Consider the following 24,761-nt stretch of genomic DNA (forward strand, 5'->3'; position numbering starts at 1 on the left):
CTATTTCTAGCTTGTCTGTTTGCTACACTTCAATAGGTTTACCTGTGGGTTTATGCTGAGGTAAGGCCCATTATGTTCTACGGGGCAGTTCAAGGCCTGTCGCAAGCCTCACATACGTCTTCTTAGTGCTGATCTCAATGCATTCAGTACACAGTGGAGAAAAGAGTGTGAGGTGCAGCAGCCAAGGAATAGCTTGGTAAAACTTGCAGCTAAACTGGCATTTGAATGATAATAGCATGCAAAAGGATTCTAGAAAGAAGAAGAATGACAAGAAAGAGGCCAGGCTCACGCAGTGGTCAATGCTGGTTTATTGGCAGACTCATCTGCAGCCGGAAGAGAGGCACAGGCTGGCACAACTGAACTCATTGCGTGCGGTCAGGGTACTGCTGGAAGTCGCCATCCACTGCCACATATTTGTTAACGTGCCGTCTTACTGGGCTGCTGAATCGAAACTGAGTGTGGTCAGGTAATTCTACGGTCACAATGGTGTTATTGTCTCTCCCCTCAAGGAAGAAAGTGATCTGAGGAGAAGAGATCGAGGCGTTAGCTGACTGCAGTTTTCAGGGGAAGATAAATATGTCCCACCTGCTCTAGATGTGGAGGACCCAGTCTCACTGGCTGGGTAGTTTATTGAAGGCAATGACCAGACCTCACACAGTCCTGCCTCAGGAGCATCCATGTTTCTGGGCTCTTTATCTGGAGGGGTCTCTGCTCATATCTCCTCAGTGGGAAGCTACGGCAGCCTATCCCAGCATTCTGTAGGCAAAGACCGCTCCCTAACCAGCATTTTACAACCAGCTGTTTGGCCCAGGCTAGCCTGATGTTGTCAGATCTTGGAATCTCAGCAGGGTTGGCCCTGATTAGGACATGGATGGGAGATCATCAACGAAGGCCATGGTCGCTGAACAGAGGCAGGCAAAGGCAAACCACCTCCGCTAGCCTCTTGCCTTGAAAAACCAGCAGGGGTCGGCCATACGTCACCTGAGACTTGACAGACTTTTTTGCCTCTGCTGAGAGCTGGCAACGTGATTCCTGAGGGACTGAAGGCCAAGCTACACATCACAGGTTTTTCGCAGGTTGCGTCTCAGAGCCAAGCTGCAAGAGATGAGTTACACAAGGACAAGCACGTGAAGAGAGTTGCAATGCTAGCCAGGAGGCTGAGTTTTAAAAGAGATTGGGAGGCTTTGTCAAGTTCCTCTCTCTACAGAGCCAGGGAAGAGCTCTGAGAGGGTTTGTCCATTTCCTCTTTGCCTCCTAGTACAGAGGTGAAACTGACAGACCCTTCCACAGGCAAAGAGGAAATTGACAAATGCTCTCAGGCGCCATCTCTTTTAAAACACAGCTTTCTGGCTAGCATTGCACTCTCTTCATGCGCTTGCTCTGTGTAATTCGTCTCTTATAGCTCGGAATGCCATGCTGGAAGGCACAGCACACACCCACATGCTCCGGAGCACCCCCACGTTCCTGCGTCATGCTGTGGGATGATTGTGTGAAAACTGGGTCGGTTTTCACACAATCAGAACCAGGCCCAACCCGTTATCTCCACGTCATGGCAGGAATGGCACAGGGCACTCTAGAGCTGGCTTTGTATGCACACGAGATAAGACCCTCCACCCCACATATGACTAGCGTTGCCAGGTCCCTCTACCCTCCCACCCCAAATGAACCGGGGGACGTCACTTCTGGGAGTGTTCCTGACATGCTTGCCAGTGGTGATCGGTAGACAAGGGGGCAAATTCCCAGGAGTTTGCCCACCACCGTTGGGCACCTGGAAACCGTACGTGTGACTCCCTCCCATGCCTCTCCCACCCCCTGGCTTGGCCCTAGGATTGCCAGGTCCAGCTTGTTGCATTCCTGGAGATTTGGGGGGTAAAGTGTGGAGAAGACAGGGTTTGGAGAAGGGGGGCCCCTCAGTGGGTTATAATTTCATACAGCCCACCCTCCAAATCAGCCTTTGTTTGTTTGTCTGTTAGTTTGTCTGTTTGTTTGTTTATTCCACCCTCCCCGCATCAGCAGGCTCAGGGCGGGTTACAACTAAAATTTAAATTACATATTACAATTTATACGATTTAAAACCGTAAAATATTTAAATACCATAATTAAAATGCATATATATATAAACACAGCGGCACAATGATCTAGCCAACCACCTTTTTAGCCATCTCCAGAGCATTCGGCAGGGAAATATGTGAGAGATGGAAGGTGTCACTAGTAGGGAGGGCATATGTTGTACTCCTCTGGCTAGGAGGCACCACCTTGCATCAACCAAATGCCTGGTGGAACAGCTCTGTCTTACAGGCCTGGTGGAAAGATAACAAATCCCGCTCGGTCCTGGTCTCATTAGACAGAGTGTTCCACCAGGCTGGGGCCAGGACTGAAAAGGCCCTGGCCCTAGTTGATGCCAGGCAGGCATCCCTGGGACCAGGGATCTTTAACAGATGTTTATCACTGGAACAAAGAGTCCTCTGGGGTTCATATGGGGAGACGTGGTCCCACAGATACGCCGATCCCAGACCGCATAGGGCTTTATAGTTTAATACCAGAACCTTGAACCTGATTTGATACTCCACCGGCAACCAGTGCTGCTGATGCAGTACCGGTGTTATATGCACACACATTGGCGTTCTGGTGATGACTCACGCCACCGCATTTTCTACCAGCTGTAACCACCGGATCAGGTTCAGGAGAAGCCCAGTGTTGAGTGTGTTACAGTAGTCTAGCCTAGATATGACCATTGCCTGGACCACTGTAGTCAAGTCATGGGACAAGAGATAAGGGGCAAGCTGCCTGGTCTGTCAGAGATAGAAAAAAGTTCTGGCAACTGTGGTGACCTGGTCCTCCATCGCCAAGGAGGAATCCAGGATCACCCCCAGGCTCCTAACTCTCAGAGCTAGTGTAAGCACCACCCCATCGAATGTAGGAAGCCGGGGTCTCGAATCCATGTTTCTGCGACCCAAGTACAGGGTCTCCATCTTCGCCAGGTTTAATTTCAGCCAACTTTGCCTCAACCATCCAGCCACAGCTTCAAAAGCACACTCCAGAACATCTGGAGCCGATCTAGGCCAGCCGTCCAACAACAGATACAGCTGGGTGTCGTCCGCATATTGATGACACCCAAGCCCAAAACTTTGCACCAACTGGGCGAGAGGGAGCATATAGATATTAAATAATAAGGGGGAGAGTATCATCCCCTGCGGCACACCACATATTAGTGGCCTACGGGATGATAACTTCTCCCCCAGCGCCACCCTCCGTCCCCGATCATGAAGAAAAGAGACTAGCCACTGTAGCACCGTCCCCTGAACCTCCACATGGGTGAGGCGGTGGGTCAGAAGATTGTAATCAACCGTACCAAAGCTGCTGAAAGATCTAATAAAATCAGCGGTGCCGATCCGCTTCAATCCAGATACCTGTGAAGATCATCCATGAGGGCAATCAGCAATGTCTCCACCCTGTGTCCTGGGCGAAAACCGGACTGGAAGGGATCTAGGGCTGAGGTCTCCTTCAGGAAACTCTGCAGTTGTTTCTCCGCCACCCGCTCAATCACCTTACCTAGAACCGGGAGGTTCAAGACCAGGTGGTAGTTGAGCAGGTCGGCGGAGTCTAGAATGGTTTCTTTAAAAGGGGCCGCACCACAGCCTCCTTAGTGCCATGGGAAACACCCCAGAGCCCAGGGACAGGTTGACAATGGCCTCCAAAGAATCCCGTAATCTGTCGACACTGGCTTTTACCAGCCATGACGGACACAAGTCCAGAAGGCATGTGGTAGGCCTCACCACCTGCAGAATCTGTCCACCCCTTCCCCAGAAAGAGGCCTGACATGATCGAATATCTGCCCCGAAGACAGCCAAGGGGCCTCTAGTTGACGTACTGTATTAACTGTGGCTAGTAAGTCGTGGAAGAGAGAAGATTTTATCAGCAAAAAAGCTCGCAAAAGCCTGACACCTTATCGCCAAATTCCAATTTTGATGGTCTCCACCTGAGTGGGAGACCAATGAACGTACCACATTAAACAATTTAGCCCGGCGTGAGCTAGCCAATGCATAATATTCCTTCTTCACAGCTTTCACTGCCATCTCATAGGATTGCACATGCAACCTATAAGATGTTCTTGCTTCCTCGTCATGAGATCGCCACCACATGCGCTCAAGTCGTTTTCTCCAGAACAACTTATGTCTGTCATCTGGAGATCAGTTGTAATTCTGGGAGATCTCCAGCCATCATCTGGAGGCTGGTAACAAGGGTTCCCGTGAACGTGAGCTCCTGCGCTACGGCGCAGGAATTGTCACAACTCAGTGCAGAGCTGAGAAGCCTCAGCGCACGGAAGGCGCTGGGCGCTGGAGGAGGCACCGCCGCAGGCATCCACGTGTCCTTTCCCCAGCCCCCCACCAGGCTTGGGGGAAAGAGCCGCAGCAGACACCTGCATGTCCTTTCCCCAGCCCCTCGCAAGGCGCTGGAGGAGGCACTGCAGCAGGCGCCCTCGTGGCCTTTCCTTGGCCCCTCACGGGGCTCTGGAAGAGGAGCCGCGGCAGGCGCCCGCACAACCTTTCAACAGCCCCTCACTGGGCTCTGGAGGAGGCACTGCAGCAGCCGCTTGCACGGCCTTTCTCCGGCCCCTCGCCAGGCTTGGGGGGAAAGAGCCACGGCAGGCACCCAGGCAGCCTCTCCCCAGCCCGTCGCCAAGCTCTGGAGGAGGCACCGCAGCAGGCGCCCACGGCCTTTCCCTGGCCCCTCGCCGCTCTAGGGGAAGAGCCAAGGCAGGCACCCGTGCAGCCTTTCCCAGGCCCGTTGCCAGGCTCTGGAAGAAGAGCCATGGCGGGCACCCGCGTGGCCTTTCCCCGGCCCCTCGTTGGGCTCTGGAGGAAGAGCCGTGGCAGGCGCCCATGCGGCCTTTCCCAGTCCCTTTGCCGGGCTCTGGAAGAAGAGCCATGGTGGGCACCCGCACAGCCTTTCCCCAGCCCCTCGCCAGGCTCTGGGGGAAGAGCTGTGGCAGGCGCCCGCACAGCCTTTCCCAGGCCCCTCGTTGGGCTCTGGAGGAGGCGCTGCAGCAGCCGCCAACACAGCCTTTCCCCAGCCCCTCAGAGGAAAGAGCTGTGGCAGGCATCCATGCGGCCTTACCCAGGCCCGTTGCTGGGTATGGAAGAGGAGCCACGGTGGGCATCCCCAAGGCCTTTCGCCAGCCCGCCAAGCATCCTCTCTGGCCCAGTGCTGGAGGAAAAGGCGGCAGCGGCAGGCACCCATGCTATTTCTCACCAGCCCACCGAGCAGCCTCTCTCGCCCAACGTGGGTGCTGGAGGAGGAGGAGGAGGAGATGGCGGTGGTGTTTCACACTCCTAGGGTTGCCAGCTCCAGGTAGGGAAATACTCTTTGTGTGTGTGTGTGTAAATTCATGACTAAGGAAATCTATTTTACATGCACAGAGAACATTGACTCCCTAGTCACAAGGACTTGCATGGCCAGGAAAATTCGTGACAGAGCTAGGGTCTGAGTCTGGGAATTTTACACGTGCTGGTAAGACAGGCTGTCCTCTCGTTAAATTACTCCATGGGGAGTGGGGAGCTGCGGCCTCAGTTTTACCCATATTTTTGTACATCAATGGCATTCTGCTTATATCTTCAGGGGAGAATAGATCATTGCAATACAGTGTAATAAAACAGAATGGCAAGCAAGGAGAAGGCAGGACTTCAGTGCTGACTTTAAGCTTTATGACTTGATTTCATTTCAAAGATTCCATGACCAGAACTCACAAAGAGAAAAGGAAAGAGTTTCAAAGCCATGAAGCCTCCAGGGTGACTAAAGGCCAGTTTTGGGCTGTTCCAATGAGCAGCTCTCAGCTGGAAGCTACATAGGTGCTCCCCCTGCAACCTCAGTCAGCTTCCTTCTTCTTTCTGCAGACCTGGCCACAGAAGAGACAGGAAATGCCAATCGACAAAGCAGAGGTAGAGGGAGGGATGACTGCCCATCACATTCTGTTTAGGATTTGCTTGTGGGCAAAGAGGAACCCTTACTGAAGCTCATCTGCCTGACGTTGCCCAAAATGCAAAGAAAACTCTGGCAATACCCTGATGCCTGTGGAAAGAAATGGTGTCTGAGCTATTTGCAGGCATGCTTCAAAACACCTTTTTATATAAAACATAGACGGGAATAGCCAGAGAGTGAGGGCATTGCGGGGCTGGATGATGCACAATTCTTCTTCTCCGTAGATCCAGAGGAGTTAGCCGTGTTAGTCTGTAGTTGCAAAATAGTAAAGAGTCCAGTAGCATCTTTAAGACTAACCAACTTTATTGAGGCATAAGCTTTTGAGAACCACATGCCTAAGTGGGTGTCATCAACATATTGATGGCACCCAATACCAATGCCTCAGGCAACCTAAATCAAAAGTCTTTTAATCAAATGGATTCTGGTTTTCGAAAAGGCGCGCTCACAACTTGCAAGTTGCTGCTCACAAATTGGATTTCTGGCTCACAACACTGCACCGCTTAGAGGGAACATTGCTGGTAACCCTACTTGGCCCCCAAGAGACCTAGCAATCCTTTCCAGATGACAGAGATCAGTATCCCTGGAGAAAATAGCTACTTGGTAGGCCGGACTCTATGGCACTTGACCCTGCTGAGGCCCCTCCCCTCACCAAACTCCTCCCTCCCCAGGCTCCACCCCCCAATCTCCGGGACTTTCCCAACCTGCTGTTGCCAACCCTGGCACCCACTGAGTGTGCCTTGCTCAGGACACCTCCCCTCAGTTTCAGAGCCAGCCGTCACGGCTTCTCCCTCACGTCTTCTCCATCTTCTACTCACCTGGACTTCTTGTCCCTCGTGGAAAGGGCATGAAAGACATGTCCGCTCTGGACCACATTTTCCATCTTTCTTGTAATGGCACTTAATAATCCCATTAGCTAAGTCAGGCTTAAAGCAAATATACAAGTTTGAGGCATCCTGGCCCAGGCTGATGGCAAAGCTACGAGGAAAGGATGAGACAACACAGTTAGGCCTCTGATTTAACAGGAGCAGAAATATAGCAAATCAAGCGAACCCTCTCGTTTTCCTTCTATTTCGGGTCTGTGCCACCTGCAGTTCAGAAGTGTAATTGCACCAGGCAACAGTAGGCATACAGTGTCCAGGCACAGCCTTAGTGGAGGGTGGTGGTGCTGTCCGTATTGCAAATAAGCCTGCCTGCTGGGCTCCTGGGTCTTCTGGAGTAGTCAGGAGGAAGAGACCACAAATGAGGCTGGAGTTCAAGCACTGGGAAAGCAGAGGGAAAGATGGCAACCTTACTGGGGGCTGAAGCAAAGGGGAGGGAAGGAAGGAAGGAAGGAAGGAAGGAAGGAAGGAAGGAAGGAAGGAAGGAAGGAAGGAAGGAAGGAAGGAAGGAAGGAAGGAAGGAAGGAAGGAAGGAAGGAAGAGTGGTTTGTGCTTTGGATTGATACTGGGGGAGTTCACTGGCCAGGCCCCATAGACTGGTTTTTGTTCCAGTGCATTTCAGATGTGTTAAGCAACTAACAAGGGAGACAGGACAGGGAGCATTTCTAAACCCTGCCCAGGACACACATGTACCCTGTTTTCACCGGCCAATACAAACCTCTTGGCTTTTGCTGCCACCTTTCCCTTCACAATGATAGACTCATCCACAAGGAAGCGCTCCAGTTGGGTCATCTTCCATATCCGAATGGGACGGGAAGCAGCAGCATTATTAGATGGACACTGTCTAGCCTGTAGACAAATCAGTAACACACACACACCCATTTTATACAAAAAAGGTTAAAGATTTCTAACCCAAGAAACACCATCACTCAAAGAAGCACCCTCTCCACCCATCTGTGCAATCAGATGCCATGCCCCCAAATGCTACACCTTTTAGTCCTTAGAGGGCTGCAAGACAATTGTTTATTTTCCCACAAAGAACTGTTTGTGGGAAATGAACTGTTACAGATAAGTCTGGGGTAGCCCTTTAGCAGAGAGCATAGAAAACACGATGTGCCCCTCTGCACAGAAACGGAGGGACATCTCTCCACCAATACCCCCGGGGGGGGGCAGGCACTGCCAGCTGTTCTGCTCCTGATCCCACTTAGGTGATGATGGAGGGTGGGCATTGCCACCTGCTCTGCTCCTAATGCCAGGTGGGTGAAGGCAGGGGGGGAAGGCATTTCCCCCTGACCCATGCCACAATGGACTCAGGCTCTGTGCACCTGATGAGCTGGGGGCGGGGCATTGCCAGCTGCTCTGCCTCTGATCTCAGCCGTGTGAAGAGAGGAAGGCAATGCAATCTGCTCCGCGCCTGATTCTGGCAGAGTGAAGGGGGGCAGCCATTGCCACCTGCTCCACTATTGATCCCAACCGGGTGAAGGGGGTAGGCATTGCCTCTTGCTCGTCACCTGATCCCAGCTGGGTAAAGGCGGGCAGGTGTTGCTTCATCCTCCATGGAGGGAATTCCAGCCCATCATAGGACGTTGATATTTTATATGACTGCAGCAGCTAGACTTTTGTATGCGCAGAAATGGAAAGTACAAGAAGTGCCAACTATTGAAGATTGGATCTACAAATTGCTGTATATGGCTGAAATGGATAAGATGACAAGAAAACTGAGAGATCTGGACTCAGGGCAGTTTAACACAGACTGGGAGAAGCTGAAACAATATTTGGAGAAGAAGTGGGAGGTGGGAGGAAAACTGTGGCAGTTTGAGAACTACTGAAGTACAATAAAAGTATAAAAGAGAGGGGTGACTTTACCGGGGGAGGAAGAGAAATGTGAATTTATAAGCAGTTAGATTAATTAATTGATTGAGATATATATAGATATGTAAGGTTAATTGATAGAATATTGATAGAGAATAATTAACGGTTTAAACATGAGGATTGAGTAATTAACAATATTTTTTTTTACTTGATAAGACTTATATGCACCAAACTGAATGTATAGAAGAGTTAAAACGACTGACTATGTGATGAGTTATATAGAAATACTATAAAAAGAAGAAATGATTAATATATAGAGAACAAATCAAATTGTTTGATTTAAATGTGGGAAATTTTTATGGTTTATGATATATAGAAATATTCAAAACTGGAAAATGGGATAAATTGTTTATCTAAAGAAGTATAGTTTGGATGTATAATAAGTAAAAGAGTTAAAGATGTACTGCTTAATATAATGGAGAATATATATTTGTTTTAGACAGAGGAAGTTAATAGAAGTAAGGGAAAAGGGACAGAGGGTGGGAAAGCTGTTGGAAGTCAACAAAAGGGGGGGAAAGGGAGAGGGTTAGAAACGAAAAATTAGGGGAAAATTGAATGTAATGTAATGTAAAAATATTAATGTTCTAACCCAATAAAATTTTTTTTTTAAAAAAAAAAGGAGTCAGGCATTGCTGCCTGCTCTGCTCCCGAACCTGGCCGGGTGAAGAGGGGTTGGACATTGCCTCCTGCTAAGTGCCTGATCCCACAACCAAATAGGAAGCTCTCCCAGTTAGATTGAGCAAAAATAGATTTGGTTTCGTTTTCTCCGCCATGTCGGACGCTCCTCTTCGCTGGCTCGAGAGGAAGCGGCCGAGCACCCTGTCCGGGCGGCTGATCTGCGAAGATTAGCCCCCAAAACTCCCAGTGAGGGAGGCTGGGTCCGGGACGCTGCGGGAAGAGCCCCCCGGAATCAATGCGGGGGGTTAATTGCCCGTTTGTCCCTACGGAGGCCGGCGGACGTGCGCGGCGCCTCGAGTGCTGCCGGGCCATGAGAAACGGCAAAGAGCAGAACTAGGCGAGAGCCTACAAGTAAGCGAATTCCTTCTGTTATTACAAGCGTACGTGAAGGAGAGGTGAGATCTGAAGCTAAGAAGGCTCACTCTTCCCCTTTGCTGAATCTCAAAATTTGGTTGGCGGCCCCCCCCCCCAAATGGCAACAAAAAAACAAAGTCCTGTCCTTGGCAAGTCAGTTTCGGCTGCCTTAAAGGGAGAATCGCTGGAGGAAATTGTACGGAGGGCGGTTGGTGAAGCTATAAAACCCTTTGTTGACAAGCTGAATGAAACAGATCAAAGGGTGGGCTTAATTGAGAGCGAAGTGAAAACCATCAAGGAAGCAGCGGGGGGGGGCAGAGAAGTCTGCTCGGGAAAGTGCGTCACTCGTGAAGGCTACGAATAAAGAGCTTAAACTGGTGGAGAATCAGTTGATCGGGCTACAAGTGGAACGAACACAGACAAGTTTGCGCCTCCAGAATGTGAAAGAGGAGGAAAACGAGGACTTACGGGGTCTTGTCTCGGAACTATTGGCGACACCCGCGAGGGCAACTAAAGAAGAAGTTAAAAGCGCCATTTTGGAAGCCCGTCGGGCTACTTCAAAGTATGCAATGAAGCGTCAGTTGCCGCGCGAGATCATCATCGATTTTTCATCTAAGAGGATCCGGGACACTATCCTATACAATTCATACAATGCGGATTTGGACTTCTTGGGCAACAAAATTAAGATATTGAAAGACGTCCCATTTCTAGTCCGGAAAAGACGTTTTAAGTATAAAAAGTTCGCAGCTCTTCTGAGAGAACGTGGAATAAAGTACAAATGGTTATTTCCGGAAGGAATCTGGTTCACCCATAAAGATCAAGCCTTTAAGATATTATCAGAAGATCAACTAAGGGATTTTGAGGACAGGAACCCAGAATTCCAGTGCACCAAGCAAGACGAAAAGGAGAAGTCTGAGGGGGAGGGGGAGGAAACGAGCACTGCGGCTGCAGTTGCGCAGAGAGAACTCCGTCCGGGACCCAGGAGGGGAAGAAAATTTAACTTGAAATTAAATTGTAATTTGCATTTAGTAAGGTCAACCACTCCATCAATATAATATAAAGCTTTAACTTTTGAATAATGGCAGTATGAGGGGAAAACAGAAATGTAGTGTTTAGTGTTTAGTGTTTGTAGGGTACCTTCCCCTTTTTTCCACCCCTCCCTCCCTCTCTCTTTTTTCTCTCCTCTTTCCTATCCCTTGTGCTATTGTAGTCTTTTGTAGTTACTGTTTTGTAGGGTATGTATGTATGTAGTAGTTGTATGTTAGATATTGAAAATAAAAAATTATATAAAAAAAAAAAGATTGAGCAAAAATAAATAGTGGATACCCACAGCTGAAAGTGGATACTATAACACAATTCTTAAAGTTGTTTTTTATAATTGATCCCAGCTCGGTGAAGATGGATGGTGGGCATCTCCACGTGCTTTGTGTCTGATCCCAGCTGGGTGAAGGTGGGGGGTGGGCATTGCCATCTGCTCCGCTCCTGATTCCAGCTGGGTGATGGCAGCAGGCAGGAATCATCACCTGCTTCGAGTTTGATCTCAACTGGGTGAAGGTGGTGGGCGGGCTTTGCTACTTGCTCCATTCCTGATCCCATTTGGTTATGGCGGCGGGGGGGGGGCGGGGAGGGGAGAGGCATTGCCATCTGTACTGCTGCTGATTCCAGATGAATGAAGTTGGGGCAGGCATTTCCACCTGCTCTGCTTCTGATCCCAACTGTGGGAAGGTGGGGTGTGGGCATTGCCACCTGCTCCACGCCTGCTCCCAGCCTGGCCTTCCCGCTGTGACATGCTCTCAGAGGGGTGGGATACCTCATCTGGGCTTTCCTCCACAACAGCGCCCTCTGGAGGCATACCAGGTTAGGAAGTGAGTTGTCTAGAACACAGTTAGTCTTCTACATAGTAGGATTACACTAGGTCAACGCAGCTACCCAGCTGAAGCAAACAGGCTAGGATGTTTCACTATCAGAGCAGACTGTTACTTTGGGCATAACCAGTAGCTATGGACATAGCCAAAATCCAGTAACACTTATAAGACTAACAAAATTTGTGGTAAGGTATGAGCTTTCATGAGTCACAGCTCACTTCTTCAGATACAATTATTGCAATAGCAACTGATAACGAAGCTCAAGACAATGCATCCACCTGGACTGAATTGAAACATTGGCTTCCTGTCTCATTACCAATGCTAATTTCTCCACACCTACTGCCCCTCTGCATGCCCCCACCCTATTCAATAACACTTGCCATTGTCATTCACTGACTATTATCATTCTACTTCTGCAATCACTCTACTCTTCAAGATATAAGGACAGATGGACTCACATACTAGCTGTGTAAGCAGCCAGCCTGACCTCCACCATATTTAATAGCTACTCCATAGCTATTTTGTTTTATAAAATCACAAGATCCCTGGATTAAATGCAGTTTGATTTGAAGCAAGAGAATTCCAGCCAGCATTGCTGAAGCCAGGCATGAATGGAATGCCACTTGCAAATGCAGAGTGGCCCGAGGTGATTAGTTTACTATCCTCTCAGCTCCTGATGGAGTCAGAGCAAGAAAGGTCTCTCTGCGTCACCCTCTTTAACACATTCCTTTCCCCTTCTTCTGTGATGAAATCCCCAGCCCAAGATTGAGTAGAAATCAATTACCACCAATAAGATTTATAATTCATTCCTGGGAAGGTGCATTCCTCCAACTAAATACATCAAGTCAGCTCAGGGAGTGTCATTTGCAAATTGCCTCTTTTGTGAGACAGCAGGAGAGATTTTACATTTTCTTTTACACACCCTGGCAGCACCAATCAAGAAGTAATCAAACCTTTGTAATTCTCAGGAACTGACCATTGGGGCCTTTTTTCCAACAGCTGAGGAGGCTTCCCAGCCTCAGGGCATGTTTTTCCCTATAAGAACTGGGGCTTCAGCCCCTTTCAAACTGTGCATGCTGTGCCTCCAGATCTCTGTGTTGTAACCTTGGGGTCACTTCCCTAAGCCTCAGTCTCCTGGCCGAGAACGTGGGATGTTTGAAGTTACTCTCGTCCTCTGTGGACTACCCTACTTGCCTGGATAGGTAAGTATACTTCCCCTCCCTCTATTCCAAATCTCTGGAAAACTTCCTAGGACTCTGTGTGTGTGTGTGTGTGTGTGTGTGTGTATTGAACTATTTTATTGCTCCTGTGTGGGCATGTTTCCTCTTTAAATAAAATTACTCTTTGACCTTGAAACACCAAGTCTCATCTGCTACCTTGGGGGAAAGGACCTCGCAAAGACTGGTGGAGATTTTCTCATTGTTACCCCTCTCATATAGGGGTCTTCCTTGGCACGAATTCCCCCCACTTCCTTGCAAGCAGACCCATTTCTGGTTACAGCTGTACCTGAAGAAGTGAGCCATGGCTCACAAATCTCCTGCCCTACCACAAATGTTGTTAGTCTTATAGGCACTACTGGACTCTTGCTCTTTTCTACTGCTACAGTCAGAATAAAATGGCTACCCATCTTGATCTATCTCTTTGATCATAGCAGATTAAGGCTATCATCCTTTTGAAAATGTTTGCCTAGAATGAAGCACCACTGCATGAAGTAGGCCTTCCTTCTGAGAAAACGTGCTCTGAATTCCATTAGCTCTCTAGATCAACTCAAGCCTGAATTCTCCAAAGAAGCTAAAATAATGAGACTGAGGCTATCATACTTTGGTCACAGCGTGAGAAGACAAGACTTTCTGGAAAAGACAATAATGCTAAGAAAAGTAGAAGGCAGTAGGAAAAGAGGAAGACCTACAATATGACTGACATAATAAAAGATGCCACATCCTCCAGTTTGCAGGATCAGAGCAAGTCTGTTAATAATAGAACATTTTGGACATTTCATTAATGGGGTCATCATAAGTCCAAAGCACGTAACACAAAGACACACACAGAGCTCTCTAGGCACTGCTTCAGAGTTGCCCAGCTACTATTCCTTCCACTGATAAGCATTTTGATTCTAACAACCCATTCCACCCAAGCACTGAACAGAACAATCATCCAGTGCACAACAGACAATCATCAGTTCAAATACACTAAGCTATCTGTCAAAGAACATCCCTACACACCATGGCCTAGACCGTCCCTCCACAGACAACTTACATTTGCCATTGGTGAGTCTGTAGACCTTCCACTTGGGATTGCTAAGGATTGGCAAGGCAGCTTCCAACAGATACGCTGCAATGACGCTTGATTGGGCTGTCTGAACTTTAAATAGAGGCCTGGAGCCCGCCCTTTCTCTTTCCCAACCAATCAGACACAAGGTTGTGAAATCTTTAAGAGAACTTTATCAGAAACACTTTGGCTTTCCACCTTACAAACGCAAGCCAGTGTTGCAATAGCTGAATAATAAACCCGTTTCATTGTGAGTTCCCTCTGTATGATGTTGACCATTAGCTGGTACCAGTTGTGAAATAATGAAAGAAAGCTGGGCTCCACCAGAACTGATCTTCTGTGGAAATGTGGAATCTTTTACTGGGGAGGTATTCAGGTTTATATTTTCTTTTAATCTGTAATATTTTGATGATTACTTGTAAGTCAACTTGAGCCAAAAGGAAAAGCAAGGTATAAATGTGTGTGTTATGTGCCATAAAGTCCCCTCCAACCCATGGCGACCCTGTGAATGAAAGACCTCCAAAATGTCCTGTCAATAACAGTCTTGCTCAGATGTTGGAACCCAGAAGACGTGGCTTCCTTTATTGACTCAAGCCATCTCATTTTGGGTCTTCCTCTTTTCCTTCTGCCTTCCACTTTTCCTAGCATTATTGACTTTTCCAAATAACCTCATCTTCTCATAAATAGTTTTAATAATTAATAAACAATTTCATTAATTAATAAAATCTGAGAAAGACTCAAACAGCATTTATCACTGTATTAGAAACAAAGCCCATTGTAGCAAAAAACACAATGGGCTCTAGAAAGGGCGGGGGGCTGGGCTGGGCATTTCCCCCTCCCCAGCAACCCGATCTGGGTTGGGGGAAGGAAGGCAGGGCAGCAGGGCTGGTCATTGCTCCCTTCCTAGAGCCCTAATCTGGGATGGGGGAAGGAGGGTAGGGCAGTGGGGCTAGGCATTGCTCCCTCCCTAGAGCCCCTATCTGGGGGTGGGGAGGGTGGCCTGGATGGGTATTTCCCCTCCTTAGTGCCCTGATCTGGGGTGCAGGAAGGAAGACAGGGCGGCCTGATGGCATAGTTCACTCTCCAGTACCGCAATGTGAGGGGTGGCACCAGGTGCCCTGACGGGCTCCTACACCTGGCAGTGACCACAGCGGACGGAAAGTGTGCAAGGGGAGTGGTGACTCCAGCTTGTCCAACCAACAGCCACCCAGATTAGGGCTGCTGCAGGCGAGGAGCGCGCAAGGGAAGTGGCTCCAGATCCTGCGCCCGGCAATGACTTGTTCCAGCCCCACATTAGCACATCAAGCACCAATCCATATGCAAAAGAACCTCCTCAGGATACAGTGAAGCCTCCCGCCATTAGCATTCCACACCCTGGGAAACGCTTACAGGATGACTCAGCTCAACCCCATCCCTCCTGAGTAGATACAAATGACCTGCCAACATCTTTTCCACACTGTGACACTGAGAGATCTCTGTCTTTTGGTGCTACACCTCTGAAGATGCCAGCCACAGCTGCTGGCGAAACATCAGGAACTACAATGCCAAGACCACAGCAATACAGCCCGGAAAACCCACAACAACCAATGTGGGTCATGTCGGTGGCCACCAGGCCTGGTGGGCTGGGGGAGGTGGAGGCGGGCCCCCTCCCCTCTAGGGGGTGGGGGGTTTGGCTGTTCACCGGCAGCACCCCCATGTGCCCACCTGCTGGGCATCGCAGAGGCTACTTTCTGCCAAGTCCGGAAGGTGGGTCAGATCAGCAGATGCCGGGCCTGACAAGCTGGGGAAGGCAGAGGTGGGCCACCTCCCCTCTAGGGGATGGGCTATGTGGCCTCTCACCGGCGGTACCCCCTATGTGCCCACCTGCCAGGCTTCCCAGAGGCTACTTTCCGCCAAGGTATGAATGTAGGTTATGTTGACGGCCGCCAGGCCTGGTGGGCTCGGGGAGGCGGTGGTGGGCTGCCTCCCCTCTAGGGGCCGGGGGTGTGGCCGCTCACTGGTGGCACCCCCCATGCACCCACCCGCCAGGGTGTTTAACTCACACCACGTCCTTCTCTCTTTCAGGACCCTGCAACTTCTTTCACCAGGTATCAAAGACCAGTAAATAGCCCTGATGTTATGTTGTGTCAAAAAGCGGGAAAGGAGTTGTGTGGTACCTTCAACAGATGTATTGAAACTCAGCTTCTCCATTTTGAAGGCGGAGCTGAGCGTCACACACCCTCTTCCTGAAGGGTCTACATTTCTCAGGAGTAAAGGGGAAGCAAAAGACAGGAGCCGGACGAGTCATACCCAGATGGAGCCTGATGCTGTCTGGAAGCTTCGTACACTGCAGACGCTTCCTGTGTTCAGTGCGGGGTGGGGGTGGGGATTCCTGGGGTGGAAACAGCCTAAGATGTAATTGGCACAAGGACACACCACCCACAGTGCTTCTTTAGCAGAGCAGGATTTGAACTTGGGTCTTCCTGCTTTACTTGAATGCCATCCACTAAAAGAAAAAGCTCTTCTGCTTTGGAGTAATTATCCCTCCCTTGCGATTTCTAGCTTGTCTGTTTGCTACACTTCAATAGGTTTACCTGTGGGTTTACGCAGAGGTAAGGCCCATTATGTTCTACAGGGCAGTTCAAGGACTGTTGCAAGCCTCACGTACGTCTTCTTAGTGCTGATCTCAATGCACTCAGTACGCAGTGGAGAAAAGAGTGTGAGACCCAGCAGCCAAGGAATAGCTTGGTGTGCAGCTAAACTGGCATTCAAATGAAAACATTAAGTAAAAGGATTCTAGAACGAAGAAGTGTGACAAGAAAGAGGCCAGGTTCATGTAGTGGTCAAGAAGCAAATGCTGGTTTATTGGCAGACTCATCTGCAGCCAGAAGAGAGGCATGGGCTGGCCCGACTGAACTCATTTCGAGAGGTCAGGGTAGTGCCGGAAGTCTCCATCCACTTTCACGTATTTGTTAATGTTCAGTCTTACTGGGTTGCTGAATCGAAAATGAGTGTGGTCTGGCAAGTTCACAGTAACAATGGAGCCACTGTCTGTCGCCTCAAAGAGGAAAGTGATCTGAGGAGAAGAGATCAAGGCATTAGCTGACTGCAGTTTTTAGGAGAAGATGAGTACGTCCCCCCCTGCTACAGATGTGGAGGATTCAATCTGACTGGCTGGGTAGTATATCGAAGGCAATGACCAGATCTCACACAGTCCTGCCTCCGAAGCATCCATGTATCTGGGCTCTTTATCTAGAGGGGTCTCTTCTCATATCTCCTCAGTGGGAAGCTACGGCAGCCTATCCCAGCATTCTGTGGGCAAAGACCACTCCCTAACCAGGATTTTACAACCAGCTAAGAGCCTGGCCTGTTCGGCCCAGGCTAGCCTGATGTTGTCAGATCCTGGAATCTCAGCAGGGTTGGCCCTGGTTAGGACATGGATGAGAGATCATCAGTGAAGGCCAGGGTTGCTGACCTGAGGCAGGCAAAGGCAAACCAGCTCCGCTAGCCTCTTGCCTTGAATAACCAGCAGGGGTCGGCCGTAAATCACCAGACTTTTTTGCCTCCCCAGAGAGCTGGCAACGTGATTCCTGAGGGAATGAAGGCCAAGCTACACATCATAGGTTTTCAGGGGTTGCATCTCAGAGCCAAGCTACAAGAGACGAATTACACAAGGACAAGCACATGAAGAGAGTTGCAGTGCAAGCCGGGAGGCTGAGTTTTAAAAGCAATTGGGAGGCTTTATCGATTCCCTCTCTCTATAGAGCCAGGGAAGAGCTCTGAGAGCATTTGTCAATTTCCTCTTCGGGGGGGGGGGGCTAGAACAGAGGTGAAACTGAGGCAAAGAGGAAATTGACAAATCCTCTCAGGAGCCATCTCTTTTAAAGCTCGGCTTCCCGGCTAGCACTGCAACTCTTTTCGTGTGCTTGTGCTGCGTAAGTCATCTCTTGTAGCTTGGCTCTCAGTTGGCCAGCCTGACTTTCATTCATTCAGAGCGACGCTACAAGTGACAAATTTCACGTGTTTGACACGTGAAATGACTTGCACGTGTTCCCCCCCTTCTTTCATGTGCACTTGCCTACCGTGATCACATTGCTGTAGATCCCGTGTCTGTCCTTGCACGGGTTTCTTCCTTGTTCCTCCCATACTGTGAGAGGTATCCCATGAATCACCACGGGTTTGCGCATGCTCAATTCTTTTTTGTTGAATTTTCTCTACAGAAAATGTTTTCAACCTTTGACCACCAGGTGGCGCTGCTGTGCACAGTCGTTCCTAAATCCTTTTTACGGTGCTATTGGAAATACATGCTCTGTAAGGAGCTGCTAGACTCAACTACAAGTATTGCAGTTTAAAAAGCATTTGGTGGTCCTCGCACAGAGCTCTCCAAACCCCTCTCGCTCTCTGTAAATTGCAGATTATCAGGTGCCTACATGATACAGTCTTGTTTATTAAAAACCTTAGAAAAATGATACACTGGAGTCTAGATAGAGAGAGGGTGTAAACAGCCCGTGCAGGACCATTAATGAGCTGTCAGCTCTGCTCAGAGCCCTTCATGTCTGCTGTAGGTGGCCCGAGCGAGCAAGCGCACTTGTCACTCCGCCTGGAAGCGGAGCTGGAGCTGGAGTCCTGGCTTGCGCCTGGTTTGGAGAGCTTGTGGGTGTGTGTGTGTGTGTGTGTGTGCTGGGAACTCGATCCCTAAACACACGGAGTTCTGATTCTGATTCAGAGTGGGCCATTTGTGCATGGAGTGACATGCATTCGGCCTTGCCCTCCCCTCAGTTTTCCAGATCCCAAGCAGCCCCACACGGGGAGCTTTCCCTGTTGTGCACCCACACATGTTCTGATGGTCGACATGCCCCTTCTTCCATGTATCACGGTGCCAATCCAGATCAGGCCTACACATGGTTGGGAAAGGTGCCTAGCAGGGAAATGGCTGACTGAAAGAGAGATGGAGGAGAAGAGGGCCACGCCACAGACAGAGCAATGGATAAAAAAAATAATAATGATACAGCCGGAAAAGAATGGTTTTCTTCCATTATGCTGCCCATTTTGCCTCATAGGAGAGATAACAGTTCAAAGCCCTAATGTAACCCAGGAGGGAACCAAGCAGCACACTTTATTATGGCAACTGTGTGCTAGTGTTATACAGCTTAGTTTTATATGCATTTTCCCAACTTTTAAAAGTCTAGGGGCGTGGTATGCAAATGTTGGTGGTTCTGTATACATAGAAGCACTTTTCACATGCTTGGCATCTTTTACCATGGTTTTTTACCATGTTGTGAAATTATTGTCTTAATCGTATTTAATGACAAAATATTATTTATATGTTTATAGATCCCCTTCAAGAAGCGCATGTGAAATGGGTAGAGGCAGCATAACAGAATAAAACTATTCCTTTCCCCACTTCGCCGTTGTTCTTTTGCTCTGCCTGAAAGAGAGGGCTGGGAACTCAGTTGCAGAGGCAAAGAACGGAGGCTGCGAGGGTCCTCTCTCATTCACCTCAGCAACTCGCTCCCTGACACAAGCCAAGATGGACCCTGGCAAGAGAGCAGCCAAGGCCAGTCAAGGAAGAGAAGTCACTCAGTCCTCTGTTATTTCAGAAAGAAGGTAACCAAGGAATTGGGGCTTTTGCACACACAGAACTCTAGTAGAAGGTCTCTGGAGAAGGAGACAAGACGTTGGCCTTTTTTCCTACATCTTAAAAATAGTGCCCCACTTTCTCACGATCTGCCCTGGAGAAAATGGCCGCTTGACAGGCTGGACTCTATGGCATTGGATGCTGCTGAGGCCACTCCCCTCACCAAACTCCGCCCTCCCCAGGCTCCACACCCCAATCTCCGGGACTTTCCCAACCTGCTGTTGCCAACCCTGGCACCCACTAAGTGTGCCTTGCCCAAGAACACCTCCCCTCAGTTTCAGAGCCAGCCGTCATGGCTTCCCCCTCACGTCCTCTCCATCTTCTACTCACCTTGACTTCTTGTCCCTCATGGAAAGGGCATGAACGACCAGTCACCTCCTGACCACACTTTCCATCTTCCTTGTAATGGCACTTAATAATCCCTTTAGTTAAGTCAGCCTTAAAGCAAATATACAAGTTTGAGGCATCTGTGCCCAGGCTGATGGCAAAGCTACGAGGAAAGGATGAGACAACCCAGTTAGGCCTCTGATTTAACAGGAGCAGAAATATAGCAAATCAACCAAATCCTCTCGTTTTCCTTCTCTTTCGGGTCTGTGCCCCCTGCAGTTCAGAAGTGTAAGTGCACCAGGCAGCAATAAGCATATAGTGCGCAGATACAGCCTTAGTGGAGGGTGGTGGTCCTGTCCTTATTGCAAATAAGCCTGCCTGGTGGGCTCCTGGGTCTTCTGGAGTAGTCAGGAGGAAGTGACCACAGATGAGGCTGTTTCAGTTCAAGCACTGGGAAAGCTGAGGGAAAGATGGCAACCTTACTGGGGGCTGAAGCAAAGGGGAAGGGAGGGAGGAAGGAAGGAAGGAAGGAAAATTGGAAGGAAGGAAGGAAGGAAGGGTTGGAAGGGAGGGAGGGAGGAAGGAAGGTGAATTGGATGGGAGGAAGGAAGGAAGGGTGATTTGTGCTTTGGATTGATACTGGAGGAGGTCACTGGTCATGCTCCATAGACTGGTTTTTGTTCCAGTGCATTTCAGATGTGTTAAGCAATTAATAAGGGAGACGGGACAGGGAGCATTTCTAAACCCTGCCCAGGACACACATGTACCCTGTCTTCACCCACCAATACAAACCTCTTGGCTTTTGGTGCCACCCTCCCTCGCACATCGAAAGAACCATCCACAGGGAAGCTCTCCAACTGGTTCGCGTTCCGTATCCGAATGAGATTGGAAGCAGCAGCGTTATCAGACAGATGCTCTGTAGCCTGTGGACAAATCAGTAACACACACACACACATTTCAGTAGAGAAAAGGACAAAATTTCTAACACAAGAAACAGATCCCAAGAAATAGATCCAGAGGATGCATCTGACAAAGAAAACTGCAATTCTTGAAAGCTTATGCTACAGGAAAGTTGGTTCGTCTTAAAGGTGCTACTGGACTCTTTTCTATTTAACCCAAGAAACTCCTTCAGCCAAAAAAGGACCCCCTCCACCCATCTGTGCATGCAGATACCATGCCACAAAATGCTACACCTTTTGGTCCTTCGAGTGCTGCAAGGCTATTGTTTATTTTCCCCACAAACATCTGCTAATGAACTGCTACAGATAAGTCTGGGCTAGCCCTTTAAGCAGGGAGCAGAGCGAACAAGATGTGCCCCCTACACAGAAACAGAGGGTCATCTCTCCAACAATACCCCCCTCTCCACCAATATCCTCTCCCACCAATAGATACACCTATTGCAATTGCAACTGATAAAGAAGCTCAAGACAAAGCATTCACCTGGGCTGAATAGAGACATTGCCTTCCTCTCTCATTACGAGTGCTAATTTCTCTACACCCTCTACCCCTGTCCACGTTATTCAATCGTGCCTGCCATTGTCATTCACTGGCTATTATGATTCAGCTTCTGCAATCACTTCACTCTTCAAGAGATAGTGAAAGATGGACTCACAAGCTAGCTGTATCTGAAGAAGTGAGCAGTGGTTCATGAAAGCTCATACCTTACCACCAATTTTGTTAGTCTTATAGGTGCTACTGGACTCTTGCTATTTTCTCGTGCTACAGACAACTAACATGGCTGCCCATATTGATCTATCACTTTGGCCATAGCAGACCAAGGCTGCAATTCTTTTGAAAACGTTTGCCTAGAAAAACACTGAATGAAGCAGGACTTCCTTCTGAGGAAACGTACTCTGAACTCCATGAGTTCAAATCCAACCTGAATTCTCCCTAGAAGCTAAAAGGATGAGACTGAGGCTGTCGTTCTTTGGTCACAGCATGAGAAGACAAGACTCTCTGGAAAAGACAATAATGCTAGGAAAAGTGGAAGGCAGTAGGGAGAGAGGAAGATCTAAAATGAGATGGCTTCATTCAGTAAAAGAGGCCACGTCCTCCAGTTCGCAAAATCTGAGCAAGTCTGTTAATGATGGGACGTTTCAGAGGCCTTTCATTCATAGGGCTACTATGAGCCTGCACATAACACACAAAGAGAGAGAGCTCTCTAGGTACTGCTTCAGAGTTGCCCAGCTACTCTTCCTTCCGCTGACAAGCATTTTAATTCTAACAACCCATCCCACCCAACCACTGAACAGAACAAACATCCAGGGAACAACTGACAATCACAAACACACTAAGCTATCTGTCAAAGACCATCCCTATATGCCGTAGCCTAGACCCGCCCCCCCACCCCTCCACAGACAACTTACGTATGCCATTGCTGAATCTGTAGATCTTCCGCTTGGGATTGCTGAGGCTTGACAAGGCAGCTCCCAATAGATACCCTGCAATGAGGCCTGATTGGGCTGTCTGAACTTTAAATAGAGGCCTGGAGCCCGCCCTTTCTCTTCCCCAACCAATCAAACATGAGGTTGTGAAATCTTTAAGAGAACATCAGAAAACTTTGGTTTTCCACCTTACAAGCCAGTGTTGCAATAGCTACAATAGCTGAATAACAAACCCGTTGCGTTGTGAGTTTCCTCTGAATGATGCTGACCATTGGGTGGTACCAGTTGAGAAATAATGGAACAAAACTGGGCTCGCCCAGAACCGATCTTCTGGGAAACTATGGAATGTTTTAGGAGGGAGGTGATCAGGTTTTTATTTTCTTTTAATCGGTAACATTGTGATGATTACAGTCAACTTGAGCCAAAAAGAAAAGGGGAATATAAATAGTTCCATTAACTAATAAAACTTGGGAAAGACTTCAAGAGCATGTGTTATTATATTGGCCTGCATTGGTGTCAACAATCAAAAACCATCAAAATTGCTGGGCCTGAAGCTCTCGGTGGATCCAACAGCTTACAATTAATTGACCATCTGCAAAACAGTGAAGAGAACGGTAGCTCACGTACAACGGACATGCATTTCCAATCACAAAGCTCAAACAGAATATAAAACTAGCTAATTTCTCACTGCTTTGAAATGCTTGAGCCAGTCCTGCAATTTTGGGGCATCAGCCGATTATTTGATAAAGGAAGGGATTGTCTTTGTTATCAAAGCTCAGGGAAAGGCTTCTCTGCGAGATGCAGACGTAGACCCTTTTCACACTCACGGTCAAAATCGCTATTTCTGAGCAGTCGCTCCGATCGCGGTGGCTTCTGATTTGCACCCTCGCGTGTTATACGGTCCGCTGCCTATTCGATTCTGCTTTTGTTTTTTCATTTAAATTTGATATCAGGTACTGCTCTAGGTGCAGGCTTTGTGGGCTTGCGATATAATGTCACTCTTTTTTTAAAAAACTTTGAGCATGTGCTTTAATGATGTGGGGAGTGATCTGTTCAGGGAGGGGGAAAGTCCCAGGTTCAATCCCTGGCTCACAACCTCTTCCTAACCACCGTCCCCCCCCCCGCCCAGCTCCAGTGGTGCTCCAGAGCTTCACAGCAGCAAGCGACTAGGCTTGAGTTTTGCTGCCTCCCTCCTGCCCACCCCTCGAAGGGTGATGTGGCTCTGTACCACGGCCCAGCCTCGTTGCGAGCACGCACCCAGTGCTCCAGAGCAGGGCTGGAGCACTGTGATGCCTTCCTGGCTTCTCCCCCAGCACCTGCAAACCAAAGGATGAGAGTCCAGGGCGTAGAGCAGTGGGAATAGATGGAGACCTGAGACGGGACAGAACTGGCTATTCCAGAAGGAGAGGGAAGATGTTCTTTGGGAGCTTGGCCCTGCTTGTGGGCGAATCCTTGTTTTGAAACAGACACATGGGAAACAAAAGCCTCTTTGACTATTCCAGCATAGTGCATTAATCACTAAACCTCAAGGCTGTATTAAGACATCATGTATAGTAATGGCCAAGTGGCCCTGATAGTGGATTCTTCAGTCTGGAGTTTGGAGCCATGAACAGTCCGGATAGATCTTCTGACTCGCCTGAGCAATAATTCCAGAGCTGCTGAAGAATCTGAACGGATGTGCAGAATGCATTCCAATACATGTGCAGATACTGGGGGGTGGACCACCCCCAAATCACAGATCCCCAGACTCCAGAGACTGACCCGTACCGGTAGACGTGTCCTGGTGCCCAGTCTGCACACCGGTTCGGACACCCCGAAACTCACCTTTGAATCAGGCAGATTCACAGATTCCCTTTCTCCAGTTTTTGCATTTGTCCTGGGGCCCCCACCCCCACGTTTGGTGCAGACCTTTTAAATTATCCTTAACATTTGTAGTTGGGTTCCCAAATAAGGAACTAGGAAATGTGAAAAAGGAATCGGGAACTAGAACCCTCTTAAGACTTACAAAGGAAATGAGATCTCTTATGGGCATCTTAGCAGCATCGGGCTGAAGTGGGTCGGCCGGCCAGCTTCAGACTTCGGCACTTATCTGTTGAGCTGCAAGAGACCTGCGTCTGCCCATCCTTGCTGACTCCATCTTTCAGGATCTGGGCGGGGGACTGACTCCTCCTGCTCCAGTCTGGTATTCCCAGACCTCTTCGGAAGCCTCTGCTGTTATCTCCACCGCTTTTCTGGGTCCCTTTTGGTTTCTTCACACTTCCGTGGAAGCGTCTGTTGTTATCTCCACCGCTTCTGCTGGTGCATTTCTTAGTCTCTTTTGGATTGTTTTTCTCACTTCTCTGGAAGTGTTTTGTTTCATTTCATAGAATCCTAGAGTTGGAAGGGATCTCCAGGGTCATCTAGTCCAACCCCCTGCACAGTGCAGGAAATTCACAACTACCTCCCCCTACACCCCCCCACCAATGACCCCTGCTTTATGCCCAGAAGTTGGCAAACCACAGTCAGGACCCCTGGCCAAACTGGTCTGGTGAAAATAACT

At 48.9% G+C, this 24,761-nt stretch overlaps 2 protein-coding genes across 3 annotated transcripts; both read right to left on the reverse strand.

The window, feature by feature from the left end:
- Positions 1-290: 290 nt before the first annotated feature.
- LOC129326591 (galectin-1-like) lies at positions 291-18,039 on the reverse strand. 2 transcript variants are annotated; one of them, XM_054974822.1, is made up of 5 exons: positions 17,956-18,039; positions 16,468-16,949; positions 7,576-7,706; positions 6,795-6,954; positions 291-521 (listed from the first exon to the last, which is right to left on the reverse strand). In XM_054974822.1, exons 3-5 carry the CDS (start codon positions 7,647-7,649, stop codon positions 363-365), a joined length of 393 nt encoding a protein of 130 aa, XP_054830797.1. In that variant the 5' UTR covers positions 7,650-7,706; positions 16,468-16,949; positions 17,956-18,039; the 3' UTR covers positions 291-362. The 2 variants fall into 2 exon arrangements, with proteins under 2 accessions (XP_054830797.1, XP_054830796.1); XM_054974821.1 differs by lacking the exons at positions 16,468-16,949; positions 17,956-18,039 and adding an exon at positions 13,883-13,943.
- LOC129326348 (galectin-1-like) lies at positions 16,791-22,263 on the reverse strand. Its single transcript, XM_054974502.1, has 4 exons — positions 22,205-22,263; positions 20,631-20,761; positions 19,842-20,001; positions 16,791-16,949 (listed from the first exon to the last, which is right to left on the reverse strand). The coding sequence occupies exons 1-4, from the start codon at positions 22,211-22,213 to the stop codon at positions 16,791-16,793; spliced, it is 459 nt and encodes a 152-aa protein (XP_054830477.1). The 5' UTR covers positions 22,214-22,263.
- Between the last annotated feature and the right edge of the window lie 2,498 nt (positions 22,264-24,761).

Source organism: Eublepharis macularius, chromosome 3, assembly GCF_028583425.1.
Source record: "Eublepharis macularius isolate TG4126 chromosome 3, MPM_Emac_v1.0, whole genome shotgun sequence".
NCBI classification, from domain to species: Eukaryota; Metazoa; Chordata; class Lepidosauria; order Squamata; family Eublepharidae; genus Eublepharis; species Eublepharis macularius.